The sequence below is a fragment of the Neopelma chrysocephalum genome, unplaced genomic scaffold (assembly GCF_003984885.1).
Source record: "Neopelma chrysocephalum unplaced genomic scaffold, ASM398488v2 Primary Assembly neopelma1_104, whole genome shotgun sequence".
Classification (NCBI taxonomy): Eukaryota; Metazoa; Chordata; class Aves; order Passeriformes; family Pipridae; genus Neopelma; species Neopelma chrysocephalum.
Window position 1 is genome coordinate 867,057 of NW_020897768.1, and position 17,568 is coordinate 884,624.

The window sequence follows — 17,568 nt, forward strand, 5'->3', positions numbered from 1 at the left end:
ATATCTTCAAATATAACAGATGTAAAATGTAAACTTGCCAGCAATGGCTCAGTTGTAGTCTTGCTGTAGTTCTGTTGCTCTGAAGATTCAAACGAGACAAGATTTGTGGAATGAACTAATATATTTTATTAGATTAACTGATACATCTGGAAGATAGCTGGAAGATAGACAGAAGCTTTCAGGCACATCATCCTTCTTAGGATCTAAAGAAACATCTGATCTCAAGAGCTTATGTGCCTTGAAGTCTGTGCATTTTTTTCCAGCTGTTTTAGCTAGTTTAATAAGACAATGGCTTAACTCTAGCTGATTCCATTTTAGATTTGGGCATTCTCTTGAGGACATTTTTAACTCAACTTTTAAACATTCTGTGATCTGTTTCATATATCTAAATTTAGTATAGTGCTATATCCTAACAGATTAAGGAGACTTTGAATCTTCTTCTAGATTTGCATGATGGATGAATTATTGTTTGCAGGGAAGACCCGTTGATGTACAGTGAGTTGTACTGTCTTCTTACAAGAAGTATTGTGGTGTTTCTGGAAAATTTTGTGCATTAGTTTTTAAAGAGCTTTTGGTGACTGAATCTAAAACATTCAAAGGCTTTGGATTGCTAGAGTCTGTCAGGGTTTGTCTTCCAAAATTAATAAAAAAACTTACTTTTGGGCTACTTTCTCAGACTGAATTTTGGCATTTTTAATTTAGTAGCTTATGAATTCAGTGTAATGTTGTTAAAGGACTGATATGCCTCACTTCTAAAAGCCTTTCAGTTTGAAAAAGAAAGACATAAAACATACTAAACAAGCTTTAAAGGCACACCTTATAAGTGTCTGCTACATGCTGCTTTTGATCATCATCAAAAATGTACCATATTTACTACTGCAAAAATTACTTTTATTTCCTTACCCCAGATTACAGACAATTGTTACAGATTCTCTGCAGATGCAATAGACATATTAAAGCCAGAAAAATATTTTATAAAATTATTTTTGTTTTGGTACAGTTTACAAGATTATGTGTTCTAGCAATTTGAATTAAGCTATCCTAAGAAAACAGATAAACTTTTACAAATCTAGATTTGTATTGCCATAGGCTAGAGCCAACAGATTAAAAGAGACATGAAGAAATTTGTATGAATAGTTAGTGAAGATAAACTAACAGAAAAATAAATTGCTTTTTGTACTGGATTATTTCCCATGCTGTTGTCTGTGGAAAGCTACTCTTTGGGTACCAAGAATCTCTCTACATTTACCCTCTTGTTTACACTCTAAAACAAAACACGTGGTTCTTGCACTGAACTATATATTCAAATAATCTGTGTTAAACAAAACACACAAACATTGCCTTAATTCTACAAAGCCAAAAGTTTTCCTCTTAAAACATTCCCTAACTTATCTTTCCAAATTCAGTTTGCATTGCAGTGTGGAAGAACCATCACATGCGGACAGTTACCAACTATTTCATAGTGAATCTTTCTCTGGCTGACATTCTGGTCACAATTACTTGTCTTCCAGCAACTTTAGTTGTGGACATCACAGAAACGTGGTTCTTTGGGCAGACCCTCTGCAAAGTGATTCCCTACTTACAGGTATTATTCTTCTATGTTTGTGTGCACATTACCCATGTTATGAAAACGAGAAAGAACAATAGCATCTTTCTAATAGTGATAATCCGATGGAAGTCTACCCCTGACATCGAAGTAGATATCTCAGAGTACATGCTGAGGTCTAAAAGACTGTCCCACTTCTGAATATGTTTATGCTTAACAAATACCACGTTTGGACTATCTGATTGTTAGACGGGCAATACACTGCCTGGAACATTTGTCTGATGCTCTTTTTGTAATCTTTTTTAATGATTCAGAGGGATATAAGGCAATAAAGTCATTAATATTCTCTGTGTATAGATCTAAACAGCTACACAAGTGTCCAGAACAGACAATCCAACTTCTGAAGGCAGTCTGAGCTTTTTTTCATGTGTTTAGTGATTTTGTATTCTTAGAAATAGTCAGAGTATCCAGGTTCACTGGGAGCTGGTCAGATTGTCTGCCTTATGCAATAAATGCCACCACTCATTTACCAGTGGACTTAATTAGTTTTGAGATCATTTCCATCAAGACGATTGACAAATACCTTTTCTAAGAATACGTGGTTGGATGAACGGACTGGGCTAACTAGAATGACAAGTGCTTGGCCTTGTAGTCATTATAATTAAAAAAAATTAAGCAGAACTTGGAATGTATGCACGTGATCATCCTATGCCTCCAGCACCATCCACATTTTCAGCAGATACCTCTATGGCTGAAGAGCCACATTGTCAAGGGCAACAGTTCTCCAGCAGCTACATCCTCTACTCAATAGAACCAAAATCACAAATTTTTTTTTCAAAGCCTCCATTCTACTAAAAGAAAATCTGAAGACTGGGTGACATGATCACCAAGCATGTGGAATGAAAGAATAAAACTGAAGTGATAGGTTGTTTCCTATACGGAACAGTAAGTAAAATGTCTTAGACTGCCTTAAGCTGATTGTTGTGGGGTTTTTTTTCATGAGACCCCAAAGTTGCATTGTCCCTGTGAAAAATAAAAGGTAAAATGATGGAATATATATGATGAACTAATTCATTGTCTAATGTCTTAAAAGTGGTTTTTCAGATAAAGTTTTGTAAATTCCCAGTTGATTAAATTTGCTATTTCAAAATTTGACTTTGCTACACCTACTCAGTTTAGGTAGGACTCTAATGTTTGCATTGTCTTGTTGATTCTAGTAGAACTATAGCAGAGGAGGATATCTGATGTAACTCTGTAAGTAATCTCCTTCAAAAGGAGTCTTTTTCTGGGAATAATTTCTATTTAATGATTGCAGATAAAGAAATATGTTGAAAATAGAAATAATTTTTAAAACTCTGGGGGGAAATACAATAAAAAGTTTTTAAAGCTCTGAAAAAATCCTACATTTACATTTACATAATATTTCTTTTCTTTAGACAGTTTCAGTCTCTGTGTCTGTACTAACACTCAGCTGCATTGCTTTGGATCGATGGTATGCAATTTGTCACCCTTTGATGTTTAAAAGCACAGCCAAGCGAGCAAGGAACAGCATTATAATTATCTGGATTGTGTCCTGCATCATAATGATTCCTCAGGCTATTGTTATGGAGTGCAGCAGTGTGTTCCCAGGATTAGCCAATAAAACCACCTTGTTCACAGTGTGTGATGAGCACTGGGGAGGTGAGTGTGTCATTGACCATACAAACTGAATTTGTACTGCTATTAAGTAATAAAAGTGTCAGGACATGTTAATATGGAGTCAAATCATATAAACATATCACAAAATATTCTTAATTATATAAGCTTTCCTAGAACTAGCATTTTTAAAATACTGTGAAATTTTTGTGAATTTCTTTTGTATTGCTGAGACTTTAAGTGCATTTGAAATCAAGTTTAAATGAATGAGGCTGACTTGTGTCTTGATCGCGTTAATGCTTCCCAGAGGGTAGAAATGTTCCCACCTTTAAATGCTTATGCTTATATAATTCTGTGACCGATGGACATCCCAGGTTCACAAAGACTTCAGTGTTTAGCCTTAAGAAATAACTATGTAAGAACAGAATTTCTGTTTACCTGATATATTGCTTTTGCTAATTGGTGGTATTAACTAGTCTTTATAGATATCTCCCAGGAGTTCAATGCAAATTGGATGTCATTTCAGAATTGAGAGATGCCATTGGTATGGGGGTACTGAGTTAACTTACAATTTGAATTTTTTTATGGACAAGATCACTTAAATAACTTGGTGAATGTAATCAGTTACAAATGAGTCTATCCAAGATTCATTTGCCCTGATTTGTAATTCTGCCCTTCCAGATTAACTTTGAATCTACCATGTTCTATATCTGAATGCAGCTGTAAAAGGCTGTAAGTGTTGTCAGGTAGTAACTACTTCTACTTTGTTTCCGTTCACAGCAAGTGGTGTGAGCCACCCACCCAAACGGTTAAGGCTCAACTCTGGTGGGCCTTGGCACACCTCCAATGCTAACAGAGTGTATGAGTTACATGCTGTGACTCTGACACTGGATATAATGACCATCAGTAATACCATTATTCACACGCAGGAAAATAAAGCCAAGTTTGCCAAAACATATAATTAAAAGGTGCCTGCTTAATAGCCTTGAGTCAGACTAAAACACAATCAGATTCTCTCCCAGAGCTGTCCCTGTAGAAGATTCCAGTCCTGTGAACAATTACAATAAAATACAACTAGATCACCTGTACTTAATTATCATGATAAATTAGCTTAAGCAGCTTGAACTGCTGAGGGCTCTTCCATATGCTTTTTTGGAAGTTCCTCCCCTGCTAACAGCTTTCACAGGGCCAGAGACACTGGCTATCACGTTCCCTGTTCTTCATCCCAGTTGGTCCTCTGGAAGCAGGCAAGGGGGCAGAGATGGCCATTAGCTCACTGGCAGTCTTTGCTGACAAAGATGTGCTGAAAGTTTGTAGGTCAGAGGAAGCCTCTGTTAAGCTGTGAGTATTGTAATTGCTGTTTCCTTAGAGAGAACAAATCTGCTCTTTACTTCCAGAGTTCTTTTTTTTCATATGTGAACAATTTTGTATGCCTGTCTGCTGCTGGATGCCACAGTATTTGTATGACTATTTTCTTTCACAACATTCACTCCAAGTACAATTTCTGTCCACTCATTTTGGCTGCAGAACTAATTATCCATGCCTTCATCACTTCAAGGTTAGTTCTGCAGCAAAGATTCTTTTAATCAACCTAGGAAATTATGTGGTTCATTAATTAGGAAGTCAGGAGAGCATTTCATCAGGGAACGTGATCTCAAAATTTCCAGATCTGTATTGGCCACTTTTTGATTCCCAACAGGAAAGTGTTGCTTTTGAACTACAGCGTCTGTAGTAGCCTTAGAACTATTTTAAAGAGTGTCTCTAGTTCAGTGCTGTGCTGAAGTAGTTGCAGCCCACAGATATGCCTGAGCTAAAGTAGCAATTATAAAAACAACCACCACCAAAACGAACAAAACAAACAACAACCAAACCAAACCAAAACCCTGAAAACAAAAAAAATATGTCATGTTTGCAAGACTCTGCTCCTATGGAGTATATTTGTCCAAAGCAGGTTATGCTGTAAGCCTTCACTTGGATATTTGAAGAGACAGAAAGGGGTATAACAAAGGCCAGACTTTTGTGCACGGCTTCAGAAATGAAGTGCAAACACTCCATTATTTTTTTTAATTTTTATTTCTATTGAGCATAAAAAAAAATCTTACATTAAAAATGCATTGAAGCTTTCTGAAATGGGAAGCTTTTCACCCCACTAAAAGATAATAATCATATTTTTATTCTACTGTCTTTTTAATGAATTATTCTTCTAATGGTAATGCACCATCATTGCTAGTGTATTTCAGATATCCATTAAAAATAATCCTCTCCACATTCTAAAAATAGCTTTTCACAGTAATTTGAAAAAAGAATCTTTATATGCATAAAGTTACAAGTAGATTGCTCAAATCATGGAGTTACTTAGTAAATACAGTGTTAACCATATTTTATCAATGAGAATAAAATATAACATATATATACACATCCCTTTCAAACTATAGAGAATAGAGTGTAATTATAAAAATGCTTTCCATTCCACTGAAAATGTCTAAGGACTCTGAGTTCAGCCAAAGCATAGAATATGCAGGTTTTCTACTGAAAAACAAGGTTTGAAATCACAAAGGCCCCCAAACAGAATAACAAAAGAATATGGTAATAGGGCACCAGTTTGAAAAGACTGAAAAACTTCCTTAAAGCCAGAAGAAAAAATAAAGAGCTAATGTTTTCAAAGAAAATAGTTGTGTTTTTGTTGGATTTTGATTTGCCTTTTTTTGACTGTGGGAATATTGAGGGTCAAAGAAAGCTAAGTAGGAGGAGGTTGAAGGAGAAAGAAATTCGTGTTGCTACAAATAACCTGTATTTGTAAAGAGAAAGTGGACTTACAGATACCTTACCTTACCAAGAGACCCTGGGAAAATCCTATAGGAGGGTGAATTTAGAGGAAAGGGATTGTATTTGTGTGTTTACTGCTTTGTTTAGAATTGCATATAATTTATGCTGTTTAAAATTAGGCTACATCTGATAAAATTTTTGCATAGCATCATGTATACCATAAGACCCAAGGATGTTAAACTGTGATTTTTCAAGGTTAGGACAGCAAAAAGGAGGTGCCTAACGACACTCTCCAAAGTGTTTTGGAAGTATATTGTAATTCTGGGAACTCAAGGCCACTGAAACATGATGTGCTATGGAGGACTAAAGGGAAGCCACGTACAGGAAAATGTCAGAGATGCTAAAGCAGGATACAGCACTGTACCCTACCCAGACTTAGGACCAGCTGCTGAAGACCACAGAAGTCTGATGAGTGTCTGGAGGGAAGGTCTGATCAGCACTGTGACACTTGGGCTCCTTAATGGTGAAGAAATAGTCACCTCCCTAACTAATAAGATTTCGAGCATGCTGTTGGAGAGCTGCCAGTGACTGCAAATGGTGCAATAGTTCAGTCTAAAACAGGGCTCAATTTCTTTTTAATTGCTTCTGGCATTCCTGAATGTAAAATTCATTGCCAATTCTAGGCTGAGGGTTTTTCATTTTGAGTACTGTCTAATAACAATATTTTATTTGGGAATGCAGAAGGATCCAACATGTGACCTATGCAGGCGCACTTAAGGAGCCAGAGTTGGCCGCATTTCTATAATAGTCTGTAATTGCTATGTTCTGAATTTGATGATAAAGTGCCAAAATAAAAGAAATGTATATTAAAATGAGCTCACCATGTGTTCAAGTCAGCTAAATACATTCTCTTAAAGCTGTTCAAGAAAACAGTGTTAGCCAAAGTACATTAGCCAAGCCCTTTGCAAATGATAAAAAGAATATGGAGATAATCCTTTCCCAAAACTGGGTTGAATGGAAACAAAGGGAAGACTTTGTGTTCCATTTCCTCTTAGACTACTCATACAATAGTAAAAAACACGTTGTCTTAATACTGGAAGACAAATAGCTGGAAATTGCATTAATACAGGAAGCTTTATACATCCTGTTTATTCAAGTGTTCAGAATTTAATGAAAACCTCGTGGAATATTTTAATGCAGACAGAAGTCAGATTATTTCTAATACTAAAATTATGCTTGCTGTTATTGTGAATTGATAACTCAAGCATAAATATATTAGATTTCAAAATGTAATTTTAGTATTAGCCAACCATAAGTACTCTGACATAGGAACATAGTTTGGAAAGGACTGCATTGTGTGGTCAAATTTTCTCTACTACGGGCACCTAACATCCCTATTTATTAAGCTTTATTCTAAAAGTATACTCTTTTAGCTGCATTGCTTCTCCATTGGTAACTCCAAAACCTCATAGGTATCTTCCTGAGAGTAGGGAACCTGGGAACTGTACTGATGCTCAACAAACTTGATAGTCTTGTTTTTCCTTATTCCTAAAGAAGCTGTCAAGGGTACCAATTTCATCATGCACCTATGGCTTAAGGGCATATTTCATTTGCTAGACAAGCAAAACCTTTTGAGTCTGTTTTTTTCTCAGTTTGTTCACATATATATATATATATACACACACACACAAATACAGTAAAATTCTGACAAAAGTCCAGAAGCTGTAGTTCCAACCTACCTTCTTGCTTCATTGAATGACAATTTGGGACTGGTAGTCAGTGCCAAAAAGGAAGCTTTAGAAAAGTTTAAAATTTGTTTGATAACCTCTGAGGCAGACAGAAGAAAGCTTGTTTTAACATATTGATCCTTTATCAGGTGGAGTAATCATACTGTATGAATAAAGCTGACTATGAATGCTGACCTCAACCATGTCCAACCCCCATGACCACCTATTTGCTTTATGCTCTCTTCTCTCTTTTCAGTAAAATAACAGCCAGAGACACGAGAATTGTTATTTTATTCTTAAAGAGATGGTTATTCCAGCTAAGAACAATCTCCCCCTGTCCTGAAACCCATTAAGTGACCATGGAAGGCAAAGACACTTTTCTCCTCTTCTGCTTGGCTGTAAGAGGTTCAGTAGTCCCAGTCAGGCAGCTGATATATCACCAGGACTATAGACTTATGTCCAGAGATTGATGTTCTCATTCAAGGAGCCTGGAACTCACTCATTTGATAAATGAATGGTATCCAAAGCCAGCCCTTCCTCCTTCTTGCTGCTGTGATTGTCAAACAGCTTTAAAGCTTTTCTTTGGCTTGAGAAGCTAAACAGAGTCATGCTTCTTAGGGAAAAGTTCTGTAAAGGGCTTTGCCCTGGATGGAGGAGAGACAGGTTTCCTTTGATGTTTAGCAGCTGGCACTTTCCAGGTGGCTAAACTTCAAAGGCGAGTGTTAGGATCTTCCTCCAACCTGGTCCTCAGTTCTTTGTAGATAGCTAGGCTCATTTAATGTTTCACTTTACTTGAGTTGCTAAATTGGAAGTCATAAACTCCAGATGGCCTTTTAAATATGTACCATCCTTCCACCTAAGGGGCCTGGCTGCCTGCAGAGCATTGATGAGGCAGGTGGCACCTCCTTCTGAGTAGAAAGAATGTATTTTCAATTCTGACCTCCCGTGATCCCAGTAAGTCACATTACTCCAGTTTCTCCTTAGTTTCTCCACCTGTGAAGCATGCATGTCAGCATTTTCACATCTAACAGGACTGCTGTGAGGCTGCATTTTCTGGAATGCAAAACCAAGTTTGAGATCATCAATCAATAAATAATCTCAGGTTATCACCAATTATAAAAAACCTGTCCCAAATGGTCTGGCTCCCCCAGGGACATTGATAAGAGCTAGTAGCTGCAGCTGCTGGTTAAGAGTTGGTAAGCTTTGCTACAAGATCTTGGAGCAAGTAAGGAGTCAAATACTGATCATCTGAATTTTTTGAACCCTGATCCGTCAAAACTATCAAATGTCAGTGGCAACATCTCCATTACCTTTGCTTGGAATGAACATGGGCTGGATATTGCTATAGCAAATTTCCATCTCCCTGATACTGAAGTTTTTCTGACCGGCGAACTAGCTGGCACTTTCAGCTGAATGATGAATGTGAGATGACTTGAGTCTGTATTTGAGAGTGAACCTGGAGTTAACATGATGATGATCTCTTCCCTGCTATGAGAGTTATGGGCCAAGTCTTTGTATATCCTTGTCTGATCAAACTCCCAGAGATTCTCCTGGCATCACTTCTTTGATAGGGTCCACAGTCTCAATCACTTTAAGGGGCAGAAAATAAGTTTGGCTCACCAAAGTTTTGATCTCAAGCATTTCTTTGTTTCTCTTTTTTTTTTCTTTTTTTTTCAATTAAAACTGCAATTCATATAGAGTTTCAGTTGCAGATCTTATCACCCTGAAACATGTAGAAAATCTGGAAATTAACATAAACTTTCCTTCTTTACTCTAGCCAAGATGCAATGCTTAGGATTACCATGCAATTTAACTGCTCATGGGGTGCACAGTTTCTCTTCTATGTATTGTCACTCTCCATAATGTTCATTCCTTTTCTGAGGCCATCCATATATATGAAGTTGTAATTCATGTTAACATTTGGTAATAGTAATTAATATTAACATTTGGTAATAGCAAACGACATTTGACATTACAAAAGAGAAAGCAAGCTTTCACGTTCTGCACATTCTGCTATAAGCTAATGATCAAGTTTAATATCCAACATTCTAAAAACTCAATATATTCACAACCGTTTTAAGATGTTTGTCTCTAAGCAAATAACATTCCTAAGTTGTCTTTTAAAAAGAGATACATTGGAAATTAAAACACAATGGTAGCAAATTCATTATTGTTAAAGCTGAGTCAAAAACAACCCTGGAGATTTCCTAGGTTTAAAGCACTTGAATGTATTAATTCTATTTTTTAAATGTAATCATAATAATTAATCACTGAGTCTTAATCATATACATTCTGCCACCAAAAAGAGATTTAACTCTTCTCCCATCAGTCCCATGTGCTGTAGTCTGTATTCAGTCTTTACAGGCGAGAGACTGTGCAGTTTATTCAGGGATATATAGTAGCCTTTGCAGAATTGAAACTATAGACAGTTATACAACTGTTATACAACAGTTAAATATGTCAATGGTAATGTAGGTTGGATATTTAGTTAGCTATTTTTAGATAACCAAATTTTTTATCTTTCACTGTTTTAATAAAAAGCAAAACTTCTGAAGACTTCATACCTAAAGTAATAACGTGGTAAGAAATCAATAATGTGATATAGAAGATCCTTGAGATAAAAGCATGTTTCTAATAGAATGTATCTAGAAGTGATTAAAAAAGAGATCTTGACCATAATATTATTGGATACATCTTCCATTATATCCTATTATGTTGAAAAATACATGCATATCTACATAAATAATTTGTCTTAAGGGGATTTTGAAATGTATGTATATTTAAATGCACCTTTCCTATTTGAATTCTCTTTCCAGCTGAGGTTTACCCCAAAATGTATCACACGTGCTTTTTTCTGGTGACATATATGGCACCATTGTGTCTTATGGTGTTGGCCTATTTGCAGATATTTCGAAAGCTGTGGTGTCGCCAGGTAAGTCACTCAGCCCTGGCTCTGTTTGTTTGCTGTTGCGGCTGTGCAGATTCCCGGGTATAACCTTTTTTTGTATAAATTCCATGTTTTCACTTAGGGCTGGTTTACAGCCACCTTGGATAGGCATTGAGGGGCACTGAAAAGGGAAGGCAGTCAGGCTGAATGTAAAGCCTTCTTATTCATATCTGTGAAGGGCTTAGAAGGAGAGACAGCAAAAGGCAAAGAAAGATTTATTACAGACAGAAGAAAGACCTCTGAAATGCCTACTGAAATAGCTTAGGGGACCTTATTTATACTGCTTAGATCTCCTGAAGCAGTCAAAAGTTAAGATTGACCTTCTCATTTTGTTATTTTTATGTTATTTTTCCTAATCAGTTTGATAGCAGGTCCAATCTGAACTGGGAGACTGGAATTGCCTGATGTGAAGCTGGCTGTTATCAGTAACATTTGATATGAATTGTTGACAAATAATTGATGTGATTTCTAATGCAAACATTAGGGACCTGGGAGTTTGGATTGACAGGAAGCTGAACATGAGCCAGCAGTGTGCCCAGGTGGCCAAGAAGGCCAATGGCATCCTGGCCTGGATCAGGAACAGTGTGGCCAACAGGTCCAGGGAAGTGATTCTTCCCCTGTACTCAGCGCTGGTGAGGCCACACCTAGAGTACTGTGTCCAGTTCTGGGCCCCTCAATTCAGGAAGGATATTGAGGTCCTGGAGCAGGTCCAGAGAAGAGCAATGAGGCTGGTGAAGGGACTTGAGCACAAGTCCTATGAGGAGAGGCTGAGGGAGCTGGGGTTGTTCAGCCTGGAGAAGAGGAGGCTCGGGGGAGACCTCATCACTCTCTACAACTCCCTGAAAGAAGGTTGTAGCCAGGTGGGGGTTGGTCTCTTCCCCTAGGCAACTATCAGCAAGACAAGAGGGCATGGTCTTAAGCTGTGCCAGGGGAGATTTAGGTTAGATATTAGGAAAAAATTCTTTACAGAAAGGGTAATCAGGCATTGGAATGGGCCGTCCAGGGAAGTGGCGGATTCTCCGTCCCTGGAGGTTTTTAAGATAAGACTGGATGTGGCACTTAGTGCCATGGTCTAGCAATCACGGCGGTAGTGGATCAAGTGATGTTCTCAGAGGTCTCTTCCAACCCAGCTGATTCTATGATTCTATGATCTGGTTTTTTAAAACTTCAAATTAAAAATGCAGGAAAGAAAACAGGAATACTAAACAAAAAGTCAAAACAACAACAATACCAAAAAAAAAAAACAAGCAGGCAAACACACAAAGAACATTGAATTTAAGTGGCAAAAAATTTTTTTCAGGAATGCTGAAGAATCCTTTTGTGGGTATGAACAGTAATCTGTCACGCACCAGTCTGTTGTGCTCTCTGCTGTATTCTGCTTTGTCCAGGATTTATCTGTAGCTGTAGCCCTCCACCACCACTGCCCTGTCATTCTGTAAAGGACAATAATTTGTCATTGTAAAGGACAGTAATCTCCTCCTGGTGGAGACACTATGCAAGATATTCCCTCTCAATGGCTCTAACAATATTTCCATCAACATGTGGGCATGAATCACAGAATCATGGAATCATAGAATCAACTGGGTTAGAAAAGACCTCTGAGATCATCAAGTCCAACCCTTGAACTAACACCGCCGTGGTTACTGGACCATGGCACTAAGTGCCACATCCAGTCTCATCTTAAAAACCTCCAGGGACGGTGAATCCACCCACCCCCTTGGGCAGCCCATTCCAATATCTGATTACTCTCTCTGTAAAGAATTTTTTCCTAATATTCAACCTAAACCTCCCCTGGCAGAGCTTAAGACCATGCCCTCTTGTCCTACTGCTGGTTGCCTGGGAGAAGAGACCAATCCCCACCTGGCTACAACCTCCTTTCAGGTAGTTGTAGAGCCTGATGAGGTCTCCCCTGAGCCTCCTCCAGGCTAAACAACCCCAGCTCCCTCAGCCTCTTCTTATAGGACTTGTGCTTGAAAATCTTTTCCCTCTCACAAGTATGTCTGATACCATCCAAATCTGAGGCTGTCCTGGGCAGGCCATAATATCTACCACATAAGTAGCATTTTTCACACAGTTGAAATTGATTCATCAGAGAAATCACAAGTAGACTTTAGATTTCTAAATATACGTATGATAAAGGTAAAAATCAAATGTTATACTGACAGAATATATGTCTTGCAAATAAATAAAGAACAGGGAATACCAAATCAACTTTAAGGCATTTTGCTATCATCTATACATCATATGAGCAATTATTCTCACTTCTAATCAGATTAGGTTAAACTAGAATTGCTGTTTATTGTGCTCTTTAAATTATTATTTTTGTCTTTAATTTCTTACATTAATGAGATTAAATAACAAGATAGCTTGAAGGTAAAATTTAACTTTTACAGTTTGAAGGGACCTTTCACCAGAACAAAGGATTTCCCTGTGTGGTTTTGTAATTAAGTTCAGTTTGACATAGCTCTAATATGTTCTGCCTTGCTGAATCTGTCCTGTATCACTCAATGACTTTATCATCGTATTCCTTCGTAACCTTCTCTTCTATACTTTCTTTACAATCTACCTCCTCTCTCAAGCTTTTAACTAAGTAAATTAATGCAAAGCACTTGTTCTTAACCTGCCTGTAGCTTGAAAACACTGGTTCAGATTCAGAGCAGAAGTTGAATGACTGAAAACCAATCTCTTTTGTTGGGTTGCCCCATTCCCCCCCCAGTTGTGTTAGCTGGTCTATTTCTTCTTCACAATGTTTCTTCTCCCTATGCATCTTGCATGCTGTCAAGGCTAGGATAATCCTTTATTTTTCAGTGGCAAAAAGATAAATACTACTACAGGCTTAGTGCTATCAATGGTGCCAAATTACAGATGTCTCTTTCCCTGGAATAGATGATAGCACCATGTAGAAGAGGCTGCACTAAGTGAAATTAAAGCCACTGCACATCTATTATTAACTGTGACTTGGCTGCAGGCATCAGGCATTTTTCTAAGTGCAGCAGGTGTGCTGTAATCAGTCATGTACTACAAATGAATGTAGTGTTCTAAATGTATTCTTTGATAATAGTTTCAATTAAGAAATCATTCTCTTTACCAGAACTTCAGTTAAATGTAATGATCCTATTGCAAGATACAATAAGCCTTACAGATGTACGTGATAGAAAAACCACAAAAAACGGTAGATGTTTTCTATGTCTTGAACTTTTTCTAAAGGTTCTTTTTTAAAATGTAGTGTGTCATGCATGAAAATTTTCAGATGAAAAAAGTTAAGATATTTACTAATTATTGTTACCAGTACTTCGTGTAATAGCTCTTAAAATTTCTGATTGTGTATTTCAAGCAGATCTTTGAACATAAGCTTCACAGTTGTTGAATTAATGATTCACCTTTGTAAAGACAAGAACAATTATGCAGCAACTACTAGGGATTTTGACTAATTTATTTTAATTGTTAGCAAGGAAATAGTGACTTAGAAGGCTATATTCTCTTGTGAATTTTAAGTAGGCTAAAAGTAACTTCAGAACAAATAAATAAGACTGAATGGACTTACAATGAAAGTGTTGATACACAATTTGCTTTAAGTCTGCTTCAATTTACTGATGTCCAAATGCATTGACACTAAAGCCTAATTGTATTAATGACTAGGAACTCTACCCATTTTCATTTTTGTAGCTGAAATATACCCTTTCAATCTTTGCAAGTTGATATTATATTTCAGAGATTTCCTTTCATTATAAACCCCTTGATAATTATTTGAGGGGATAGAGAAAAGGTGCACAAGAAAATAGCTGTCATTTAGTACCTGTCTGGACACAGCTAATAGGCTTTTAGTAAAACATTGAAATTACACAAATTCTCCACAATTATCTCTATAACTGATTCGTTACAAAAAAAGGAAATATATACTTTATGCTCTCTTGTGTATACTTGTACATACATAATCATAGAAATACTTATCTTGGAAAATACCCTCAAGATCATTGAGTCCAACCATAAACCTAACACTGCCAAGTCTTATCACTAAACCATGTCCCTAAGTGCCACATCTACATGGCTTTTAAATACCTCCAGAGATGGTGACTTCACCCCTTCCCTGGGCAGCCTGTTCCAATGCTTGACAACCCTTTCCGTGAAGACATTTTTCATAAATTGGATAATATCCAATCTAAGCCTCCCCTGACACAACTTAAGTCATTTTCTTCTCATTCTATCTTGTAATACATGCATGTATGTTTACATAAATACATATCTGTAAATCTTTCCATGTACATACATACACATGCACACACACTTCTGAAGTGTAATGCTCCTTAAATGGTACTGCTATGCATCTGTGGGTATATAGTTTTTTGGGGGTGGGGTTTTGTCCTGATAATATTCTTGCTGTATTATTGTCCATTGGTGTAACAGTAGCAAAGCCCAGGTTTATGCCAGGTAAAGACTGAGGAAAAATGGGCTCTTTTAGAAAGGTTCTCAATACAAACTCCTGAAAAGTTAGCAATTTAATATACAGTACAGGGAGACTGCACATTGTATACAGTCTTAACTTTGATCATCTCCTGCTAATAAAGACTGCTTAAATAACAGTAAAGACCCTTCTACCTGCTCATACAGGTACAAAACACGTACAGGGTCGTGTCTAACTTTTCTGTAGAAATAGACACAATTTGGAGCCAAGATAATGTTTATCTTCTTCTAAACTATATCTATCTACCATGAAAGCTGATCACTGATTTCTTCAAGTGAATCTTTGACATAATCAGGAGGGAGAGATTTGGCTGAATTTCTTCGCTTTCACCTCCAGTTCTTGATAGAATATGGTTATTCAGTATGATTGAAAAGGGACAAAAAAAGCTTCTGATTCACAGTTAGAAGAACGGTATATCAAAGTATCCCTGAAAAGCCAGAATCAGAATCTTAGACAGCGTTTTATCTCAGCAGAGCATGGCAAAGGCACACTGTAGTACTACACCCCACAGCTAAGTAGGGTAAATCCCTTGCATTAGGACAGACATGCAGTTGTGAAGCTGATAACTGCTGATTTCAGCAGTGGAACCCACAGCAGAAGTGCAAGGGGCTCTGTTGGACTCTTTAAGCCCATAGATACCTCAGTTAAAAAAAAAAAATTATAACCTATCTCCCAATTTCCTGCATTCATTTCTTGCTAATTACAAGCTAACTTTGCCTAAAAGTTCCAATAGCTGTAAATCAGGTTTGATGGTGCACATAAATGCTAAATTAAGGGCTTGTCTGTGCAAGAAAGATATTCACACACAAAAACCCCAGCAAATAAACAAAAAACCCAACAACCAACCAAAAAAAACCCCAAACCAAAACCACCAAAACCCCACCAAAACCCCAACATAACAGCTTTCTACAACAATTCTGAATGTGCATACTTTTTAGTTTACTTTTTTTTCTGAAATAAATATCAAAAATTTCATTATTTTCTGGTCAGTTTGTGTGGATAAGCCCATTTTTTTAAAAACATTACAGTGTGAATTTTGCAGATACTTTTAAACATGAAACATTATTAAACATGAAATGTCACTAGTGACCCCACACAAAATTGCACTACGCATAAATAAAACTATTATCTAGTTATATTATTATATATTATATTATGTAACTATTATTATTATTTCTAGCCAAAAGGTTTTCATACTGTAAAGCACTGAACACATTATAAATGTAATGGTAATAGAATTCTCTGAGAAAGTCCTTGCTATCTATAGTCTTTTTCATTTCGCTGCAGGCAGGAAGTAATTTTGAAGAACTAAAGCAATATTGTTTTATTTGGCTTGTCTTATGTGAGGGTACAGAAAACAAAAACCAAGATTTTTTTTTTTATGGTGCTACATCTACCCATTGCAAAATGGCTTTGACTAAATTCTTTCTATGTCTTGGCATTTTTCCATGGTTTCCCTCTATTCATTACTGTATATGCATATATACTGTATCTTCAGTTTTGAAGAACTTCGCAGGGAGATCCACACTTCAGCTGTGATTTCTTTAGCTACTTCATTGTCATCCAGATTGCATGTGTGGAAGTTTTATGGCAATTACAGCTGTGCAGGCTTTAAATCCTTGTTTTCCAATGCTGAACAGCTGTTTAGTATATTCTAGCAGCATATTAATGGGATAAACTATTCTGCTATGCAACAGAACACTTAATGCAGAACTTTATAGCAACATAATTGCAGCAATGGGGTTGGTAAGTGTGATGGTCTGAAGACACAAGCAAGGCAAGGTATGTCGGAAGGAAAGAAAATTTTAGTAAATCAGTTTATATTTGTATAAAACAGAATTTTTATGCAGTTCTAGTGTGTCTGAAATTGAGTTTGTTTCTTGAAGCTACATCAATTAATTTAATTAAAAACTCCTATTTATCCCTGTGAGCTTACCTTGTGTATGTGAACATGTCTATTTTTCTTGTTATATCTGCATACCAGTTTTACAAATGTTTTTCAAAATGTCCCTTTTTTTTTTGTCTTTCTCAGATCCCAGGAACTTCTTCTGTTGTTCAGAAAAAATGGAAGCCTCTGCAGCCCTCAGCACAGCCCCGAGGGCTGGGACAATCAACAAAGTCAAAGGTTAGCGCTGTGGCAGCTGAAATAAAACAGATTCATGCAAGAAGGAAAACAGCACGGATGCTAATGGTTGTCCTCCTGGTTTTTGCGCTTTGTTATCTACCAATTAGCATCCTCAATGTCTTGAAAAGGTAAAGTTTATCCCAAAATGTAAACACTTGGTGCAGCTTTCTATCTAAAAACAATCCTCTATTATGAGATTCCTTTTATTCTGGCAAATACTTTTAAAGGATAAGCTTACTTATTGCTCAATAAAGAAATGGAAAATAAGTATACAATTGCAAGAAAATATATGTAACCTATCCATACTACTTAAACTAAAGGCTGAATTGTGGAACCCTTATTAGCAAGCTCTTCCTCATG

At 36.8% G+C, this 17,568-nt stretch overlaps 1 protein-coding gene across 2 annotated transcripts in view; it reads left to right on the plus strand.

Moving 5' to 3' along the window:
* Positions 1 to 17,568, plus strand: part of HCRTR2 (hypocretin receptor 2) — a 35,496-nt gene that overhangs the window by 12,304 nt on the left and 5,624 nt on the right. For both annotated transcript variants that reach the window (XM_027696064.1, XM_027696065.1), the window contains exons 2-5: positions 1,407 to 1,585; positions 2,983 to 3,226; positions 10,491 to 10,606; positions 17,116 to 17,336. In XM_027696064.1, the coding sequence (XP_027551865.1) occupies positions 1,407 to 1,585; positions 2,983 to 3,226; positions 10,491 to 10,606; positions 17,116 to 17,336 (760 nt within the window). The remainder of the gene's footprint in view (positions 1 to 1,406; positions 1,586 to 2,982; positions 3,227 to 10,490; positions 10,607 to 17,115; positions 17,337 to 17,568) is intronic.